Source organism: Pleurodeles waltl, chromosome 4_1 (assembly GCF_031143425.1).
Source record: "Pleurodeles waltl isolate 20211129_DDA chromosome 4_1, aPleWal1.hap1.20221129, whole genome shotgun sequence".
In the NCBI taxonomy this organism is placed as follows: domain Eukaryota; kingdom Metazoa; phylum Chordata; class Amphibia; order Caudata; family Salamandridae; genus Pleurodeles; species Pleurodeles waltl.
Genome location: NC_090442.1, coordinates 111,608,936 through 111,627,532, shown reverse-complemented (window position 1 = coordinate 111,627,532; position 18,597 = coordinate 111,608,936). Strand labels below are relative to the sequence as shown.

The 18,597-nt window shown below is 42.4% G+C and overlaps 1 protein-coding gene across 1 annotated transcript; it reads right to left on the bottom strand.

The window, feature by feature from the left end:
* Positions 1-9,571: 9,571 nt before the first annotated feature.
* LOC138288466 (mas-related G-protein coupled receptor member H-like) lies at positions 9,572-12,194 on the bottom strand. The gene is made up of 2 exons (XM_069230021.1): positions 12,015-12,194; positions 9,572-11,126 (listed from the first exon to the last, which is right to left on the bottom strand). The coding sequence occupies exon 2, from the start codon at positions 11,070-11,072 to the stop codon at positions 10,071-10,073; it is 1,002 nt and encodes a 333-aa protein (XP_069086122.1). The 5' UTR covers positions 11,073-11,126; positions 12,015-12,194; the 3' UTR covers positions 9,572-10,070.
* Positions 12,195-18,597: the final 6,403 nt, after the last annotated feature.

Below are 18,597 nucleotides of genomic sequence, written 5' to 3'. Positions count from 1 at the left end.
CATCTACCTAAGAACGACTTATTTTACTGAAAATGTACCTTGTACAATGAAGATTTTAAATTCTTACAGAAAACCTCCAATTACCCAATTGGCTGGGTACTCATTTTATAAGTCAAGTCATCGACCAGAGGGCGATGCCTCAAATACTGTCAACCCTCCACCCTAAGTAGGAAGCCACTGTGCTTTTTCAGCTATTTTTATACCTGGGTCAGGCCCTTACGTCAGAGAATGCTATTATTAGTTACCAAATTAGTACACGTCCAAGGATGTGTTTCTAGAAATGGTGTCATCACCTGAGCTCCAACCCAGTTCCATGAAATTAACAAGCCAACCTAGTCAGAGCTTCCTGAAGAAATCTGTGGTGACAGGTGTGCACACAAACATTTCTCTAGGACTATCATTGTTTTCAGTTATTAGCAATCTCAGTGCTGTTAATATTAGTGTTTTCTTCATCTACTTACCCAACAAGCACTTTCCTGGGAGGTATTCGCCTTGCATTTAGACATTTCTTTCAGATGATAGACCCAATAACTCTTTCAATGTGGGATTCATACCTAGAATTAGATAAAATCAGACCCCCTCCACCCCCCAGATTTGCTTCTCTAACATGAAATGTTTTTTTGCAAATTCCGCCTTCACATGCAGACGTGTTTTGCCCATGTTTTGTTATGTATTCCTACATTCAGACCTGCACACAATTTTTCCCAGATTCTCTTTATGTTAGCTCCTTGAGGGAGCTGTCAGCGCCTTCTACATCAATATTAGCCCCCTTATACAAACTACAATTGACTTCAATGTGGCCACCACTGCTGCTCCGACAAGTTGTGATGACAACATTTTCCATCTGTCACAAGAAAAAGACACCATGGCTCAGATTTATGGCCTTTTGGTGCAGGGCAGCGCAGTAAGTCACCTTGGGGCATTGCTCTGCTTCAAAAGGAAAGGGCAGGAATGTGCTGCATCTATTCAATACGGCGCATTCCTGTCCTATCCCACTGCACCTGCACCATTTTGGCTGCCTAGTGCCAATGCAGACACCCTTGCATCACAGTGAAAGGGTGTCTGCATCATAAGGCTTTTTTCTAGAAAGAAGAGAACATGAGGAGAAAAAAGATATTTCTCCTTGTTTGGACTCCCCTGGGGAGGCGTAAGGTTTTGGCGCATCACCAAGTTTACAGGCTGTTGTAAACCTGTGGATGCATCAAAATCCATGGGTGTTGACTGGGAACACCCACTGCAACGGCTCCCTAATTTTTGCTTCCTTACCTTACTCCATATCTATGAGGCCATTCAAAACCAAGCAAAGTGGCTTTGTGCAGCATCATAGATATGGCTGATAGGTTTGTGCCGCCATTGTGTCACTAAAGGTGACGCAACTGCAGCACAAGCCTCTCATAATTCTGCCCCCATGTTTGTGTGTAGCAAAAATGCCCTGCGTTTAACCTCAATTTTGTCTGTAATGTCGAATTCTGGCTCCATCCTGAAGCCAGCTGTGGTGGTTACATAAGGCAACTGTATACAATGTCCTTAATGAAGCACTAGCCTTGTGGACCATCCAAATATGACGCTTGCTACTTTTAAGGAATGATGGAGTGCAATCTAAGATAGGTGTAAAAGTATTAGCAATACAAGCTGTTTCTCGTCTAGAGCAGGAGCATCAATGTAGTCTTTGTGCCAGCTATTAAGGGAATAGTTGGTGAATGAAAGGCTGGGTGTGATTGACAGATGCATGCTATGCCACGTCACAGTGTGTTTCATTAGGGAACACAATGCTCTGTATACAGTCTCCTGCTGGCCCTCAGGTGGCCCAGCTGTGGGGAGTACAGCATATATCTGATAGCATCCTTGTGTGGGGGTCATATGTGTGCTAATGTAAACAAACGTGTTGTAGCATGAACCCTACCCCAACCTTGAAAGTGACCTACATGCCCAGATTTACTAACTCTTTGCATTGAGTGTGCGTTACTTTTGTAATAAAAACCAGACGCGAAGTGTTGTGGTGGGATTTATAATCCAACGCAAATCACAATTTCCGATTGAATGTTAACCCAAGTAACATAAACATTTGCAATGTGTTGCATTATGCTAATTTGTGTCAGGGGGCAGTCTGTGGGCGATGCAGTCACCTATGGGTTTTGCTACAAATACCTGTAAACAGGGATTTGTGCCAAAAGTCTGTGCCTCCTCAAAGCAGGTGTAATGAGGAGAAATGTTTTCATTTCTCTTTATTTTCCCCACTTTGCATGTGTGCTTCATTGTACAGCACACATGCAATTTGGGAAATGCCTTAAAGCAAGTGTTTGGTACTGGAAAAGACCCCTTCCAGCACAAAACTTGTGCTTTCAACTACACAGACACACTTGCACTGTGGCACAAAGGTGTCTGCGTTGGTGCATGGCAGACAAAGGTTCACAGGCACAGGCAGAGAAGAGAGCAGCACCACATCTTAGTAGATATGTCGCTGTTTTGTTCTCTCCTGTTCACGCATTGCAGTGCAGCAACTTTACTTGCTGTCCTACGTTGTATGACTTTACTTCAATCTGGGTGTAGCTGAGCAGCGAGAAAAGGGTGGGGAGGGGACAAATTGTGAGAATGGGATAGCTGACATTTTATGTTGGCTGTCCCTTACAGCCCACCTCTAAATAAGTAGTGTACCCAGTGACCTCATATCGTGTTTATGACTCAGCAACTTTGATATTAGATCTGGATGTAATATTTTTCCAGGCTAAATCTTGGCCTAAGGAAGTATTGTTTACTCATTTAATTTCACCAAATGTTACTAATGCATTGGAAATCAAAGATGCCATTACGAGTTCTGACCATTTTGCCTGAAAAGGTACAGCTGTTAGCAAGCCTGGATATCTATTGCTTGCCTTCTGCTGGAGTTTGCCTTTTCCGAATAGTCAGTACAGAAATAAGAGTCCGCACATTATGATGAATACAGTTTTTGTGGGTAAGTGGCAGATTTTATATAGTGTTCTATACCATCAACAGTGAATATCTAATGAGTCTGCCTTTGAACAGAAGTGTAGATTAAAGGGGAAATTCATGTATCTTGTCATGAGAAAGGGTCTGAAGAACAAAGAGTCACTCTGCCGTAGGATTTGATCCCTGGTGTAATGTTTTCAGGGGATTAATGTTGCTAATTCTCTCTATTTATGTATCTATTATGGACTTTCTTGACAACACAGCCCATCCCTGCACTAGCATGTTATTGCTTTTTTAAATACTTTTAACACTTCTGTATGACGCCTACTCCCTTGAGGATGGTGTAATCTGTCTGAATACATTCATTGTCTCAAACATTCCTCTTGCCATCCATCGATGCTCACCCATTCAACCATTCATCTACAAACTACTTGTTTTGCTGAAGATTTACCTTGTAAAATGAAGATTTTAATTCCTACAGAAAACCTCCAATTACCCAATTGACTGGATACTAATTTTGTAAGTCAAGTCATGGATCAGAGAGGAATGCAAAGCTGGCAACTGTCCACACTAAAGCCGGAAGCCACTATGCTCTTTCAGATATTTTTATACCTGGGTCCGGACCTTACATAAGAGAATGCTATTATTAGCTACCAAATTAGTACACATCCAAGGATGTTTGTTCTCTAAATGGTGTCATCACCTGAGCTTCGACACAGTTCCCAGAAAATAACAAGCTAGCCTTGTCAGAGCTTCCTGAAAAACTCTGTGCTTACAGGTGTGCACACACACATTTCTCTAGGAGTATTAGTGTTTCAGTCATTAGTAGTGTGAGGGGTATCAACGTTGGTGATATCTTTATCTTTTTGCAGGTCAAGTGCTTACTCAGCAAACACATTCAGGGGAGTTAGTCACCTTGTAATTTGAAATTTAATTCAGCATTCAGGTAACAGACCTAATTATTCTTCTAATGATGGACATGTTCCTCTCATGTGTTAAAAGCAGGTACCCCTGTGAAATGTTGATTCAAAAAATACCCCCTTCCTTTGCGGACACATTTTGCACAGCTTTTGCTATTTATCTGTACATTCAGACTTGTACACAACTAATATCAGATTCTCTTCATGTTAGTACCTAAAGGGGGCCCTCTACACTGCTATGACCCCCCCTTTTACAATTTACAAATGAGTTCAATGTGGCCTCAACTGCTTCGGCGAGGGTTGAGCTGGAAACGTTTGTCACATATTAAAAGAAATAGATACCATGTTTGCATGTAGCAAAAAGTGCCCTACTTTTAACCTCAGGTTTGGCCATAATTTTGAATTCAGCCTCTATCGTGAAGCCAGTTGTGGTAATCACATAAGGAAACTGCCTACAATGGCCTTAATGTTGCACCAGCCTTAAAGACCAGCCTGATTTGATACTTTTAAGGATTGGTGGTGTTGTGTTGGCTCTTATTATAACAATGAGACCGCTGGAATTGGGTGGCAGCACCACCGGATTATGGGCAACTGAGTCCAATCCCACACTGTGTGACAACTGTCGGCCTAACTCTTCTGGCCAGCTAGCAGTAACTCACCAGTACCCACGAGTAGAGGTGATTTGCGGCAGCCATGCGCATGACATTCTGATTACTCTGGGAAATCGTGGTTGAACAGATCTTACCCTTTTCTCCCAATTACATTTGTCTCACACATGCAAAGAAAAACAGAAGCAGAAATTGGTTCAGTTAACTTTATTGAATTAACTGCATCCTAGATTAAAAAAAGAAGGTACTGCAATGATTAGGATAATGAAACATGATAATTGCAGAGGGGTATTGAAAAAAGTGAAACATAAGAAAAGTCCCACCATATTATCACAATGCTAGGCTTTGGAATTCCTACCTACACCACCAAAGTTCTATACTAGAGCACAGCAGTGTTAGCCCTAATCTGCCCTTTAGGACCCCTTTGGAAGACACCATTCACCATACCTGAATATGGCAGTAGTGAAGAGGGCTGTTGGTCTACCGAGAGTCTTCTCCCATGTAGGTGGAAAACATATCTAGCATCATCAGACAGCTGCAATTAAGCAAACAGAATGCAATGGCAATTTCTGGCTGGAATTTCCCTCTGCCGCATGGGGCCAGAGAGGTTTTTTTATATAATAAAACACCTGATGTTCTGAGAATACTGACCTAACATAAGACTACATATTTTTCCATGACACAAAAGAGAGTGTGAAGTTCTGCTTTGAACCAACAAAATTATCATGTACAGCCTTGAGCAGGCACAGAGTGAAGATGTTGTGCTAAGAAATGAAAACAATTTCTAAGCAGGGCAAACAACAGTTAAAAGACTAAAAACACCTGCACCAAATGAAGCTTCCGCTAAAATAATAAAATAATTGTTTTCTAGGCTAATGGGCACAAGCTGCAGGCCTATGGCTAAAATAACATTCCCATAAAATGATGCTAAAATAACCTGATTACAGTGGAATGTATTCTAAGACTTATCTAAAATATTAGCATTTCAAGCTGTTTCTCATGGAGAGCAAGGACATCACTGTTGTCTCTGTGCCAGTTTTTAAGGCAATAATTGGTAAATGAAAAACTGAGTGTGATTGACAGATGCATGCTATGCCACGTCACAGTGTGTTTGATTAGGGAAGCCAATGCTCTGTATGCAGTCTCCTACTGGCTCTGACGTGGCACTGCCGTAGTTATAACATGTATCTCATAGCATCGTTGTGTGAGATCATGAACATAATAATGTAAACACACCTATTGTAGCATAAAGCACAATCCTACCTTGAAAATGACCTGCAAGTAATGCTGACAAAATAGCCCATTACCTGCACTGGCATATTATTGCTTTTTTTATAACACCGTTATTGCTACTGTTTGCGGCCTCAGTCTGTAAGATTGGTAAAATCTCTTTGGATATATATTCATTATCTCAAACATGTGTCTTGCCATCCGTTAATGCCCTCACCTATTCAACCATTCATCTACCTAAGAACGACTTATTTTACTGAAAATTTACCTTGTACAATGAAGATTTTAAATTCTTACAGAAAACCTCCAATTACCCAATTGGCTGGGTACTCATTTTATAAGTCAAGTCATCGACCAGAGGGCGATGCCTCAAATACTGTCAACCCTCCACCCTAAGTAGGAAGCCACTGTGCTTTTTCAGCTATTTTTATACCTGGGTCAGGCCCTTACGTCAGAGAATGCTATTATTAGTTACCAAATTAGTACACGTCCAAGGATGTGTTTCTAGAAATGGTGTCATCACCTGAGCTCCAACCCAGTTCCATGAAATTAACAAGCCAACCTAGTCAGAGCTTCCTGAAGAAATCTGTGGTGACAGGTGTGCACACAAACATTTCTCTAGCACTATCATTGTTTTCAGTTATTAGCAATCTCAGTGCTGTTAATATTAGTGTTTTCTTCATCTACTTACCCAACAAGCACTTTCCTGGGAGGTATTCCCCTTGCATTTAGACATTTCCTTCAGATGATAGACCCAATAACTCTTTCAATGTGGGATTCATACCTAGAATTGGATAAAATCAGACCCCCTCCACCCTCCAGATTTGCTTCTCTAACATGAAATGTTTTTTTGCAAATTCCGCCTTCACATGCAGACGTGTTTTGCCCATGTTTTGTTATGTATTCCTACATTCAGACCTGCACGCAATTTTTCCCAGATTCTCTTTATGTTAGCTCCTTGAGGGAGCTGTCAGCGCCTTCTACATCAATATTAGCCCCTAATACAAACTACAATTGACTTCAATGTGGCCACCACTGCTGCTCCGACAAGTTGTGATGACAACATTTTCCATCTGTCACAAGAAATAGACACCATGGCCCAGATTTATGGCCTTTTGGTGCAGGGCAGTGCAGTAAGTCACCTCGCGGCATTGCTCTGCGTCAAGAGAAAAGGGCAGGAATGTGCTGCATCTATTCAATACGGCGCATTCCTGTCCTATCCCACTGCGCCTGCACCATTTTGGCTGCCTAGTGCCAATGCAGGCACCCTTGCATCACAGTGCAAGGGTGTCTGCATCGTAAGGCTTTTTTCTAGAAAGTAGAAAACATGAGGAGAAATAAAGATATTTCTTCTCGTTTGGACTCCCCTGAGGAGGCGTAAGGTTTTGGCGCATCATCAAGTTTACAGGCTGTTGTAAACCTGGGGATGCACCAAAATCCATGGGTGTTGACTGGGAACACGCACTGCAACGGCTCCCTAATGCAGAGTAAGGCAACACAGCGATTTTCGCTGCCTTACCTTACTCCATATCTATGAGGCCATTCAAAACCAAGCAAAGTGGCTTTGTGCGGCATCATAGATATGGCTGATAGGTTTGTGCCGCCATTGTGTCACTAAAGGTGACGCAACTACAGCACAAGCCTCTCATAAATCTGCCCCCATATTTGTGTGTAGCAAAAATGCCCTGCTTTTAACCTCAATTTTGTCTGTACGTCGAATTCTGGCTCCATCCTGAAGCCAGCTGTTGTGGTAACATAAGGCAACTGTATACAATGTCCTTAATGAAGCACTAGCCTTGTGGACCATCCAAATATGACGCTTGCTACTTTTAAGGAATGATGGAGTGCAATCTAAGATAGGTGTAAAAGTATTAGCAATACAAGCTGTTTCTCGTCTAGAGCAGGAGCATCAATGTAGTCTTTGTGCCAGCTGTTAAGGGAATAGTTGGTGAATGAAAGGCTGGGTGTGATTGACAGATGCATGCTATGCCACGTCACAGTGTGTTTGATTAGGGAACACAATGCTCTGTATACAGTCTCCTGCTGGCCCTGAGATGGCCTAGCTGTGGGGAGTACAACATTTATCTAATAGCATCCTTGTGTGGGGTAATATGTATGCTAATGTAAACAAACGTGTTGTAGCATGAATCCTACCCCACCCTTGAAAGCGACCTACATGCGGCCATCACTCCACCTGCTGGGCTGTAGCATGTTTGTGAGAGTGTGTACCGGTATCTGAAATCTTTACATGTAGAAAAGAGTGACTGTACTGTTGTACAATACATCACAACTACAACAGCAGCATTTTTATAATAATAATGCTTATTTGGATAAAAAGAACTATCTTTAAATCATAAAAACATTCCACTTCAGTAGAGTCATATTTTAAGCTTCCCATAACATTTAACGCCTTCTTAAATTGCTACATTCCAGCTTATAAACCACTAAATAAAACAATACTCCTTTTTAACATTCGCCATTTCATTTATTCTGAATGCATCTTGGTACTCACTCTACCCACCACCCTTGTTAATACAAAAAGTAAACATTGTCTTGTTCTCCAACAATGAATTCACAGTTTCATTACACGTGATCACATGGCGCTTTGTTATCAAAATCTTGGTAATGCCCCTGCCTGCCTGGAGCCCTTGGTAACTATTGCCACTGGTAAATGCCAGACCTTTCAGTGGGGCAGGTTGTCTCGCAGCAGTAAATTCCACCCCCCTGGATTACTACTAGTAACTAAGGGTAATATTACCCATGAAAGTAAAGAGGTCTCTGCCAACAGTAATTGTATTGTTGGCCTCTATTGCCATTCCAGAAATAAACAGCACCAAAAAATACATTTTACTCCACAAAATAAGGTCCGTGTTAGGCTAAAATGAGTGCAACCCATGCCAAGCTACTGCATTAGAAAACGCTTGTTAGATTTGGCAACTGAGGTGGCCCCATCCCTGCCGCTCACTCTGAAATGTATATTTTGCCGGATCAGTACTTTACTTGCCAGCAGTAAACCCTAATCCTTGTGATCTTTCTTTAGATACTAAATGCATGCAGAAAGTACTCTCACTAAAATTACTCCGAGTGGTTTTTAACCCAGTTATTCCGTAGCTTTCTGTAACCCAGAATTATCATTCCGCGCAGAATTGATCCCATTAGAAAGTTAATCTCGGCATAGCCATAATTATCTACTTGTGTAATTTTAAGGTCTGGCCTATATACAACTTTAGCTGTTTCCGTGGCCTCATGTAATAACAAGATAATAAATACACTTTAAAAAACACATACAAAGAAGGAGCGTTGGGTCAACTCTCTTCAACCATTGGTCTATTCCAATGTCATTCACAATAGGTCTCTTCACAGTGCAGCATGTAAGAACGAATCAGCCAATGGCTCTCATGCACTCTTGAGGGACTGCTTTTTACCTGATCACAAGTGCACATTTACCTAAAAAGAAGTGCGCATCAATGCCGGGACCCGCGGGACAGTACTTTTTGTTGCCAGTGCTTGGAAATGTCCATGGCACGGTGTCCGCCATATCGGCCTGGCGTAGTGGAAATGCCCACACAAATGTGGCGTCTGGAAACGCACCCCCAAACAAGAGATATATTTTCAGCACACGTTTCCATGGCCCTATATTACAAATGTCTCTGACATTGTAGGGTTTTAATTCCAGTTTTCCAGGGATTTCCGTGCAGGGCCAATATAGTTCACATGCTGGCCTTGCACAGAAGTGGAGCCCTCACAAATGTTGATGGGCTGGGTGCTCTAAATTAATGAACTTCCTTACAGACAGCAGGAGCAGAAAGCAATAACAAGAGTGGAATATGTGGTATTCAAAGGACAGCAATCATTACAAATAGAATCAAATATTTAAAGTAATGAAGAAACACAGGACAACAAAGAGTGAGGTGCAGCAAACCAATTGAGGGATGCTGATATGCCACTGACATTACTGCTGTTAGAAGCACTTCCCAACAAAATAATCCCAAAACACCCTGAACAATATGCAACAAATTTACAGGATAGTTATTCACTGGGCCGGTATATTAAAGTACTGTCTGTAGAAATATTGTGATTGACTGACTAGGCCTTTATTGATGTTTAACCACGATGGAGTTCTTCACAGCCCTTTTAATATAGTCATCTGCCTGTTGAGTGCAATTTTTAGTTGGACATAATTTGGGGAAAAATTGTGTTTAAACTATTGTCCAGTAAGCATGACCATGTGCAATCGTGTCACTGAATGTTGTGTAGGTCTCTGAAGGTGGAGAGGGATTTTTATAATTCCTCTATGCACGGCAGAATATTCTTTTTAATTACATTTTAGTTTTCTCACTAGATCGTTGCTGCGAGATTTAAAGAAATTTGGCCAGCCATTTGGTCAGCCTTGCGTCCCAGCTGTATCTGAGCCACGCAGCTTCTCTTTACTTCCTGATGTTTTCTGATCCGCCTTGAAGACCCTCTCCAGTGCCTGCTTGATGCAGCCTCTTAACCCCCTCTTCCTCCAGGTTCCCACAAGGAAGTAAATGTAAGGATTGCTGCTGCAGTGGATGGAGTTGCAGGTAACTTGTACATAGAAGAAATACACAGAAAAGGAAGGTGACTGGAGAACTCTAAAATATACCAGGTGATGTAGAAGTCTTGCAGGTACGACCCACAGGAAGAAGATCAGGACGGTGCTGAGGATGACGACATAAAGCCTCCGCGGATGGCACTGCTTGGAGGTCTTTCGGGTCTCAACCAGTAGGACGAGGCTGGATGTGATGCAGAGGAGCGTCAACAGCAGGTACAATGCAGAGGTGAATAGACGGGCAGGAGTGCATCTTTCATTCCCTGGGGCTTGGACCTGCGTTACTTTCCTGCAAAAAAAATATTCCAGCCCAGTGACCAGACAGGACAGTATCCAGAGAAGAACAGATATGATGCCTGAGAGGTGCTTGGGCCTGTTGTTTTGATACTCTACTGGGAAGAGGACAGCTAGACATCTCTCCACACTGATGGCTGCCAGAATGAAGCAGCTAGTGTTGAACCCAAAGTTGTACATTAGCTTAGTGATCAGGAGGAGATTATCGCTGTCTGTGTCTGATATAGTAACATCGCATGTGGTACAAATTAAATGGATCAAGTTCACCAAAGAGCCAACGACAAAGGTGAAGTCTGCCACAGCGAGGTTGAGTATGTAGACTCTGCAAGAATTCCTTTTCATTTTGAAGGAGAGGAACCAGATCACAACCCCATTCCCGACCAATCCGAACACACAGATTACCAGATCTATGAAGAGCAGCAGCAAATGTATCCTTGGCGAAAGTGCCTCCTGGTGGCCAGGCTGTGTCCCATTAGATCCTAGTTTTGAATCATTGTAAGACATGTTTCCAGACTCCATCTCCTTGGCAGCTCTCACAACCTCTGCGAAGTGGTGCACAGTTTAAAGTTTGCCCTGTCAACACAAACAACACACAAACAATCGTAAGATTGATTTAAAATGAAATGTGTAAAATCAACGTCCCAGGAACTGCTTCTAAATTCATCAAATTATTCTAGAGAATAGGTTCTGCGTATAATGCCAAACAAAGTGCAGCTCACAGGCATGCCCCTAATGATTTCATTAATTTACTTTTGGGTAAGTGCTACGGATCTGCTCAGAGACAGCCAAGATCTGAACAGTAACAAATGTGTCTGAACATAAAACTATTTAAGGGATGTCTTTTATACCATCATTCATTCTAAAAAAGACACAGATTATGTAATATTTTGTTGGAATGGAAGCAGGGCTAAGAGTGCAGGAGGAGGTATGCAACTTGGTGGGGCAGTGCAATGAAGTGGGGGGGGGGGCACTGACTATGTTGGGGAGGTGAGCAGAGCAGGCGGAGGGAAGGGGTTGAGAGCTGAAGGGCACTGGTTTGTGGGGTCTCCCTTGTGCCTTCCTCTCAGGCACTGTTCAAGCTCTTGGAGTTCATTGCATCGAATTAACCTGTGATGCATTACCCTGTTGGATCAATACAAATGATATTTTTGGGAAGTCCATTCTATAAAGTATCCTTATTACTTTTATTACTAACTGTGCTCCTCGACCCACCTCCCTGCTCCCACTCTCTGAGCCAACAATCCATGGAGCAATTAATTTGTCTTCTTAATTGTGTGTACAAGATGTGATGGTTCATTTCAGGTTTTCAGTAAAATAAAAAAAATGGCACTTGAATCACTACATTGCACAATAGGTTCACGGTGCCTTTTCTCTTCTCCAATCAGTTTTAAAATTCTGAGCAGTCCAACCCCAAAAACCCGTGTCAAAACTGTTTCTTCAGAAAGCATATTTCACACTTACCTTGATCAAACTTGCAGTCGCAGGTTTTAAAGTCACTTTCCTGCTCCCAGTGCAGGAACATTCACCCCAGTTATTGACTTCACGATTGGTTAGGATCTCAGTCCCTCAACACACTCGCGAGCCATTCCAGCCGCTCCAGACTGCCAGTGATTTATCTCAGTGCTTCCTTATTTCCCATCAGTGCCCGCGGCTCTATGCCTCATTGTAACCTTCGTCACAGGATCTGCATCCAATCCGTGTCTCCGGCCTGTTTACCTGCTTTACTCTGTAGATTGTTTGTAACATCTTGTATTGCTGTTTACCACCGTATAATCAGAGTTCTAACATTTCCATAAGTGTGGCACACCTCCGTTGTTGCATAATGTAAATTACTGGGTGACTACAACATGGGTGGGGTACAGAAAATAAAAATAGAAGACGAGTTAGAGCTGATTCACCTTAGGCAAAGATCAAAGTGATGACAAACTAGCCATATGGACGAAGAGGAGATGGTTTCAAAACTCGAAGGAGTTTCCTGCAATTTGCTGAAGAAACCTTGACAGAACCAGCAAAGTTTTCTAATTTTAACTGAGACAACAGTCAGCTGCACCCAGCAAAATATGTCTTACATACCACTGTTAATTCTAGAACAGGACAGGCGAGACCTGACCACAGTAGACTCTTGGAAGTGATTACTCTCTGGAAAGATCTTAAGTTGGAGATAGATGGATGGAGGCAAGGATGGCTTTAGCACTTGGGGCACCCTGTGCAACACTCTTTTATGCCCCCCCATCCCATGACCACCTCCTCGGAGTCTCTCACTACCACCCGGCAAATGTGCCCCTCATCCCTCCATGTGCCCCCTTTCACATACATTCATTTGTTTTAAATGCTTGTGAAGGCTGGCTTTACTAATCCACTCCGGTATCTACGCAAAATATCATTCTGTTCTTTGCAGCAGGCACATTGACCCTCTATGCTACTTTATGGTGAGTCAAAGCTGCCGCTAGACAAAACTCCCATCTCTCTCCCTAGCAGGAACATTAATCACAAGAAGTATCTTTACATTTTCATTGCTTCCTGAAGGCTGGGCGCACATGGAACTTTTTTCAGCAGGTGCTTTTGAATCGCAAGTTTCTAAGTTATTACTAAACTCAGCGCCCCCCGAGGCCAGAGGCCCGCCCCCCCCCAATTTAGGTCAGCACCTGGTGCGGCTGCTCCGCTCGCACCACCCTAAAGCTGGCCCTGAATGAAAGCAGTGTAGGGCCCTCACCCTCTTGAATTTCTCAGTGACATTCAACACTATCGGCCTTGCTCCACTGCTGAGAGTACCACTAGGCCCGTAGCCAATTACACATTTTTCGGGGGCGGGGCATGGCCCCCCATCAACAACAAAAATATAAAGGAAGGACTAGGGTGGATGGAATCAGGGTACTCCTTCTGGAATGTGCCTTTACCTGGTTTACTATGGAGAGGTTTTAAAGACTTCACAACTCTTGGAAACTTTTCTGTCAGTGGTATTCATCAGGACTAAAGTTGCCCCCTCCGCTAGAACTATGACGGTCAGTACTTTAGTATATACAGTACTACCCGCATCTGATGTTTTTGAAAGATGTCGGGTATTCGCCTCAGTTTGGTCTGGTAAGCTGTAGGTTTGTAAGAAGAACATTTGAATGACAACATCAGTACATATAGCAATCATGTGTTAATGAATTGGCTGATGTGGCACGGGCGGTATAAGTGCATAAAGTACCATGAGGGTGCTTGGAAGTGGAGTCTCCGATTCCTCAAGGGCTTTCAACAGTCTCCGTGTTGTTTAGTGAACGTAATCTTATAGTGTCAAAATACGTTCTAATGTATCAACTCAACCCCCCTCTGTTCTTACAAATATAATATTGTGTCACAAAGTATGATCCAGTGACCATAGTATGGTCATAACTCATGAGAGCACTACCATAACACCAGGGTGATATCTCACTTAGAGGACTAGTTGGAAACATGAATGGGTGAAATGATGATCATGTGAATGTGTATACATTGTCAATAAGTAGTGAACAAAATGAAACCTTGTAATTAAGGTATCATCGATGACGGTGAATTAATCACTAGTGGAAATTAAATAACTCCAAATGCATGGACACAATGACCTCAGACAATGGCAAGAAGTATGTCCCAAATGAGAATGAAATTGCTGCTATTCATAATTGTAAGCCAATCTATTACTTGATCTGGGAGAAGGCCATTCAGGGTATATCATCATTCAGCCTATCCAGGTCTGTGTGAAGGCGTTAAGCCCACTTCTGTTCTGAAATAACAATGAGTGTGTCTAAATAGTCTGACACCTCTCAAATCAGGCTTATCGATTATCACCCATGTCAGTTCATTTTCAGAGATTCATGCTCAGAAAATGATTGGTCGTCATGGTAATGCTTTGCATCGTATATTGCTTCAATGTTTGTAAATGCAAATCTGCACTTTTCTAGTAGTCATACCAATGTAGAGAAGTGAACATGGACAAGTGATCCCATAGATGACACTTTCACTATTGCAATATGTGATCCTTCTCAACTCTCATGGAGTGTTAAGGTCCAAGTCAAGGACTATCGTAGTTGTTGTGAGATGGCGCACTGAGCATGATCCACATGGATGGAGTCCAAATACTTTCAGGAGACCTCAAAGTTCTGTTTGTACAGGAATCATAGTCTTTCAAGGTCGTGTATGCACTAATTGGTCTTTCAAATGTGTGCTTCGCTTGAAGGCAAATAGGTGGTTCTCAAAGTTGTTTTTACATATGTTCAGAATAAGCTAATTTGTTAATCAGACATCTAAAAATATTTGAATAGCTATAAAAGTACTGATGCATACTAGTCTATCCATAGAAGAGTTTGCATTGGATTTCAATAATGCTTTTCTATTGTTGTTTCTAGCACTTTTGTTAGCTTTGCAAATGATATGTTCAGCAAAAGACCTTTGTTGTAATTTTATATGTAGTATTTCAGAATGTTTAGTGTAGGTCGTTTTATCTGAGCAGTTCCTGCACATACAGAGGAACTGTCCTATTGGGAGGTTATTTTCCAATGCTTTGGGATAATAGCTATCATATCTCAATAAGCAGTCCCTGTCTATTGGGTTTCTATAGACCTCAGTGGATAAATGGCCATCCTTACTCGAAATTAAGAGATCTAGAAAAAGTAAACTTTCCTTATTAAACTGAGCTGCATATCTTAGTTGAGGGACCGGATCATTTATCTACTGTAAAAATCTGAAATTCTGTGTGTATCTCCTTCCATTATGGCTAGAATGTTGCTCATGAATCACTTACATGTTGTAATGTGTGATGTGTGATGTGTGGATGGATGAAAAGATATGACTCACCTGAAAGTGATGCGTTTATAAACACTGCCCATGGAAGTTCCAGATATTTGGAGATATAATTGATCTTCAAACTGACAAAAAAACTTTTCAGTTAAAACGATCCCTGCACATGCCACAATGAAATGGAGGTGTGTTCTATATGAGACTGGCACTTCTCGCAGGAGAATGTACCACTGTAAGGGCCTCCTGTTGTGGTATGCATGTATATGAGGATTCAAGATCTATGTCCATCAAAATATTGGTCTCCAAATGGAAGCTAAAGTCTTGAAGATGATTTAACATTGATTTGCTGTCATTAAGATAAGGCAATTTTGGAACCAAAGGGTGAAGAAAAACATGAACACATTTTGATAGTGGTTCTATAATAGGTTCAATTCCAGACACTATTGGTCTCTCAGGAGGTTGAACAATATTCTTATGGATTTTAGGTATGTATACAAGTATGGGGCAAATGTGTTTTCTCTGTATAGGAAATATTTTTCATGTTTGGTGATTCAGCCCTGTTTAATGCCTTTTCTGTCACCTGTTGAATCTTCTGTCGTAGGGTCTCTCTGCAAAGGTTGATAGAAAGTGGAGTTGGAAAGTTGCTTTAGGCACACTCTCCTATAGCCTTCAGTCTGTAGCGGAACCATTGCGGCATCCTTATCAGCTAGTATTTGCCCTAACTGTTGTATTATATGTAACACTTGGTTCAATAGATTGAAGAAGGGAAGGTGATGACTCTTGTATTGTGCCTTTACATCTTTAGTAATGGTTTGTTCAAAGTTATATAGTTTGTCAGCATGCTTACCTGTTTCTCATAATGTTAGCAACTGCACACCAACAAGCCGGACTGGGAGATGGGTAGTCCCTATACGAATTTGGTGCTCCCTGATTGGACCTGTCTCTCTCCCTATCTCTCTCTTATGTAAGATCAAGTTAAGAATTAGGACTGTAACATTCTCTGAAAGAATGACAGACACAGATCGAGATTTTAAGGAGTTTATATAAAGAATTATTCAACAAAATACATGAAATATTTGATTAGCATAGATAGCAATAAAGAATACAGATCATAAGTACAGAGAACTCACGAAAGTGTAATATAGAATCCAGCATAGTTTCACCTTGGTGGGGAATTGAGTTTTGTTTACAGAGATATAGCACCTCCTTTTATAGGACTTCAGATAAAGGTTTTCATATATTGCTAAAGAAATACATGGTTCTCAGGATCTGCACCAATGAGGAACAAGCATGAAGAAACATTTCACTACAGAATACATTTGCAGATTCTCTCATAATACTATTACATTGCGTTGGACTTTTTTGCTTATGCAGGGTCATCCCCAATCTTTTTGCCTCCTGCCTCCTATTTTTTCTGACCTGTTGCCGTTGGCTTTTGAACTCTGAGCACTTTACTACTGCTAACTAGTGCTAAAGTGCATATGCTCTCTGTGTAAATTGTATTGCAATTGGCTTATCCATGATTGGCATATTTGATTTACTAGTAAGTCCCTAGTAAAGTGCACTAGCGGTGCCAGGGCCTGTAAATCAAATGCTAATAGTGGGCCTGCAGAACTGGTTGTGCCACCCACATAAGTAGCTCTGTAATCATGTCTCAGGCATGCAACTGCAGTGTCTGTGTGTGCAGTTTGTACTGTAAATTCGACTTGGCAAGTGTACCCACTTGGCAGGCCTAAACCTTCCCTTTTCTTACATGTCAGACACCCCTAAGGTAGGCCCTAGGTAGCTCCAAGGACAGGGTGCAGTGTATGGTTAAGGTAGGACATATAGGGGGTTATTCTAACTTTGGAGGAGGTGTTAATCCGTCCCAAAAGTGACGGAAAAGTGACGGATTTACCACCAGCCGTATTACGAGTCCATTATATCCTATGGAACTCGTAATACGGCTGGTGGTATATCCGTCACTTTACCGTCACTTTTGGGACGGATTAACACTCCTCCAAAGTTAGAATAACCCCCATAGTAATGTGTTTTATATGTCCTGACAGTGAAATATTGCTAAATTCGTTTTTCACTGTTGCAAGGCCTGTCCCTCTCATAAGTTAACATGGGAGCTACCTTTAAATCTGATTAAAGTGTAGATTCTCTTTGGGAGCGGATGGACATGTGGAGTTTGGGGTCTCTGAGCTCACAATTGAAAGATACATCTTTTAGTAAAGTTGATTTTAAGATTGTGTGTTTGAAAATGCCACTTTTAGAAAGTGAGCATTTTCTTGCTTATACCATTTCTGTGACTTTGCCTGTTTGTGGATTCCCTGTCTGGGTCAGTTTGACAGTTGGGCTGGTTGCACCTCACACTAGACAGCGACACAAAAGGAGCTGGGGTGAGGTCTGCATTTCCTGATGAGCCATCTGTGCTAGGAGGGAGGAGAGGAGTGGTCACTTACACCTGAAAGGGCTGTGCCTGCCCTCACACAATGCAGTCTCCAACCCCCTGGTGATTGTCTGGTGCCTGGCCTGGGCAAGGCAGGATTTCACATTCAAGAGAGACTTTGCTTTGAAGTAGGCCTACTTCAAATGAGAAATTGGGTATAAGAAGGGCACCCAAAACCATAGACTTTAGAACACTTCTGGAAACCAAGAGGAACCTCTGCCTGGAGAAGAGCTGAAGAGCTGAGGAAGAAGAGTTGCCCTGCCTGTGACTGTGCCTGCTATCCTGCAGTTGCTGCTTCTGCCAGAGTAAGAGAGCAAAGACTGGACTTTGTGTGCCTTCCATCTTGTGAAGATCTCCAAGGGCTTGATTTAGAGCTTGCCTCCTGTTGTTTGAAGTCTCAGGGACAGCAAAGACTTCTCTCTGCCAGCACCTTGAGTCTCTGGAGAGACTCCTACTCTGCCCTGTGGTGCCCATCCAGTTCCTGGGACCCTGAACGGAGAAGCTGGCAGCCCAAGAGAGAGAAATCCACGCACAGAGCGCTGTGCGGGGGAAAGATCGCCGCAACTCCGATCTGCGGCTGAAAATCGACGCTCGCCGTAAACACGACCGAAGAATCGACGCACGAAGCTGGAGAAATGACACGCAGCATCGCTGATGGAGACTCGGAGATCAAAACCCGCGCAGCTTGGTTTTTTAATCATCTTGCGGCTGGATTTCCGATGCAAGTACCGCTGGGTGTGTAAAAACAACGCAAGGCCTGCCCAGACCTGAGAGTGCTGACCGGATCGACGCATCGCTCTCCTGCGGAGAGAAGAAACAACGCGCCCGACCCAACGAAAGGAGAAATAACGC

Bases quoted from the DNA above. Each gene is read 5' to 3' on its own strand.
- LOC138288466 (XM_069230021.1), bottom strand. From the start codon at position 11,072: ATGGAGTCTGGAAACATGTCTTACAATGATTCAAAACTAGGATCTAAT.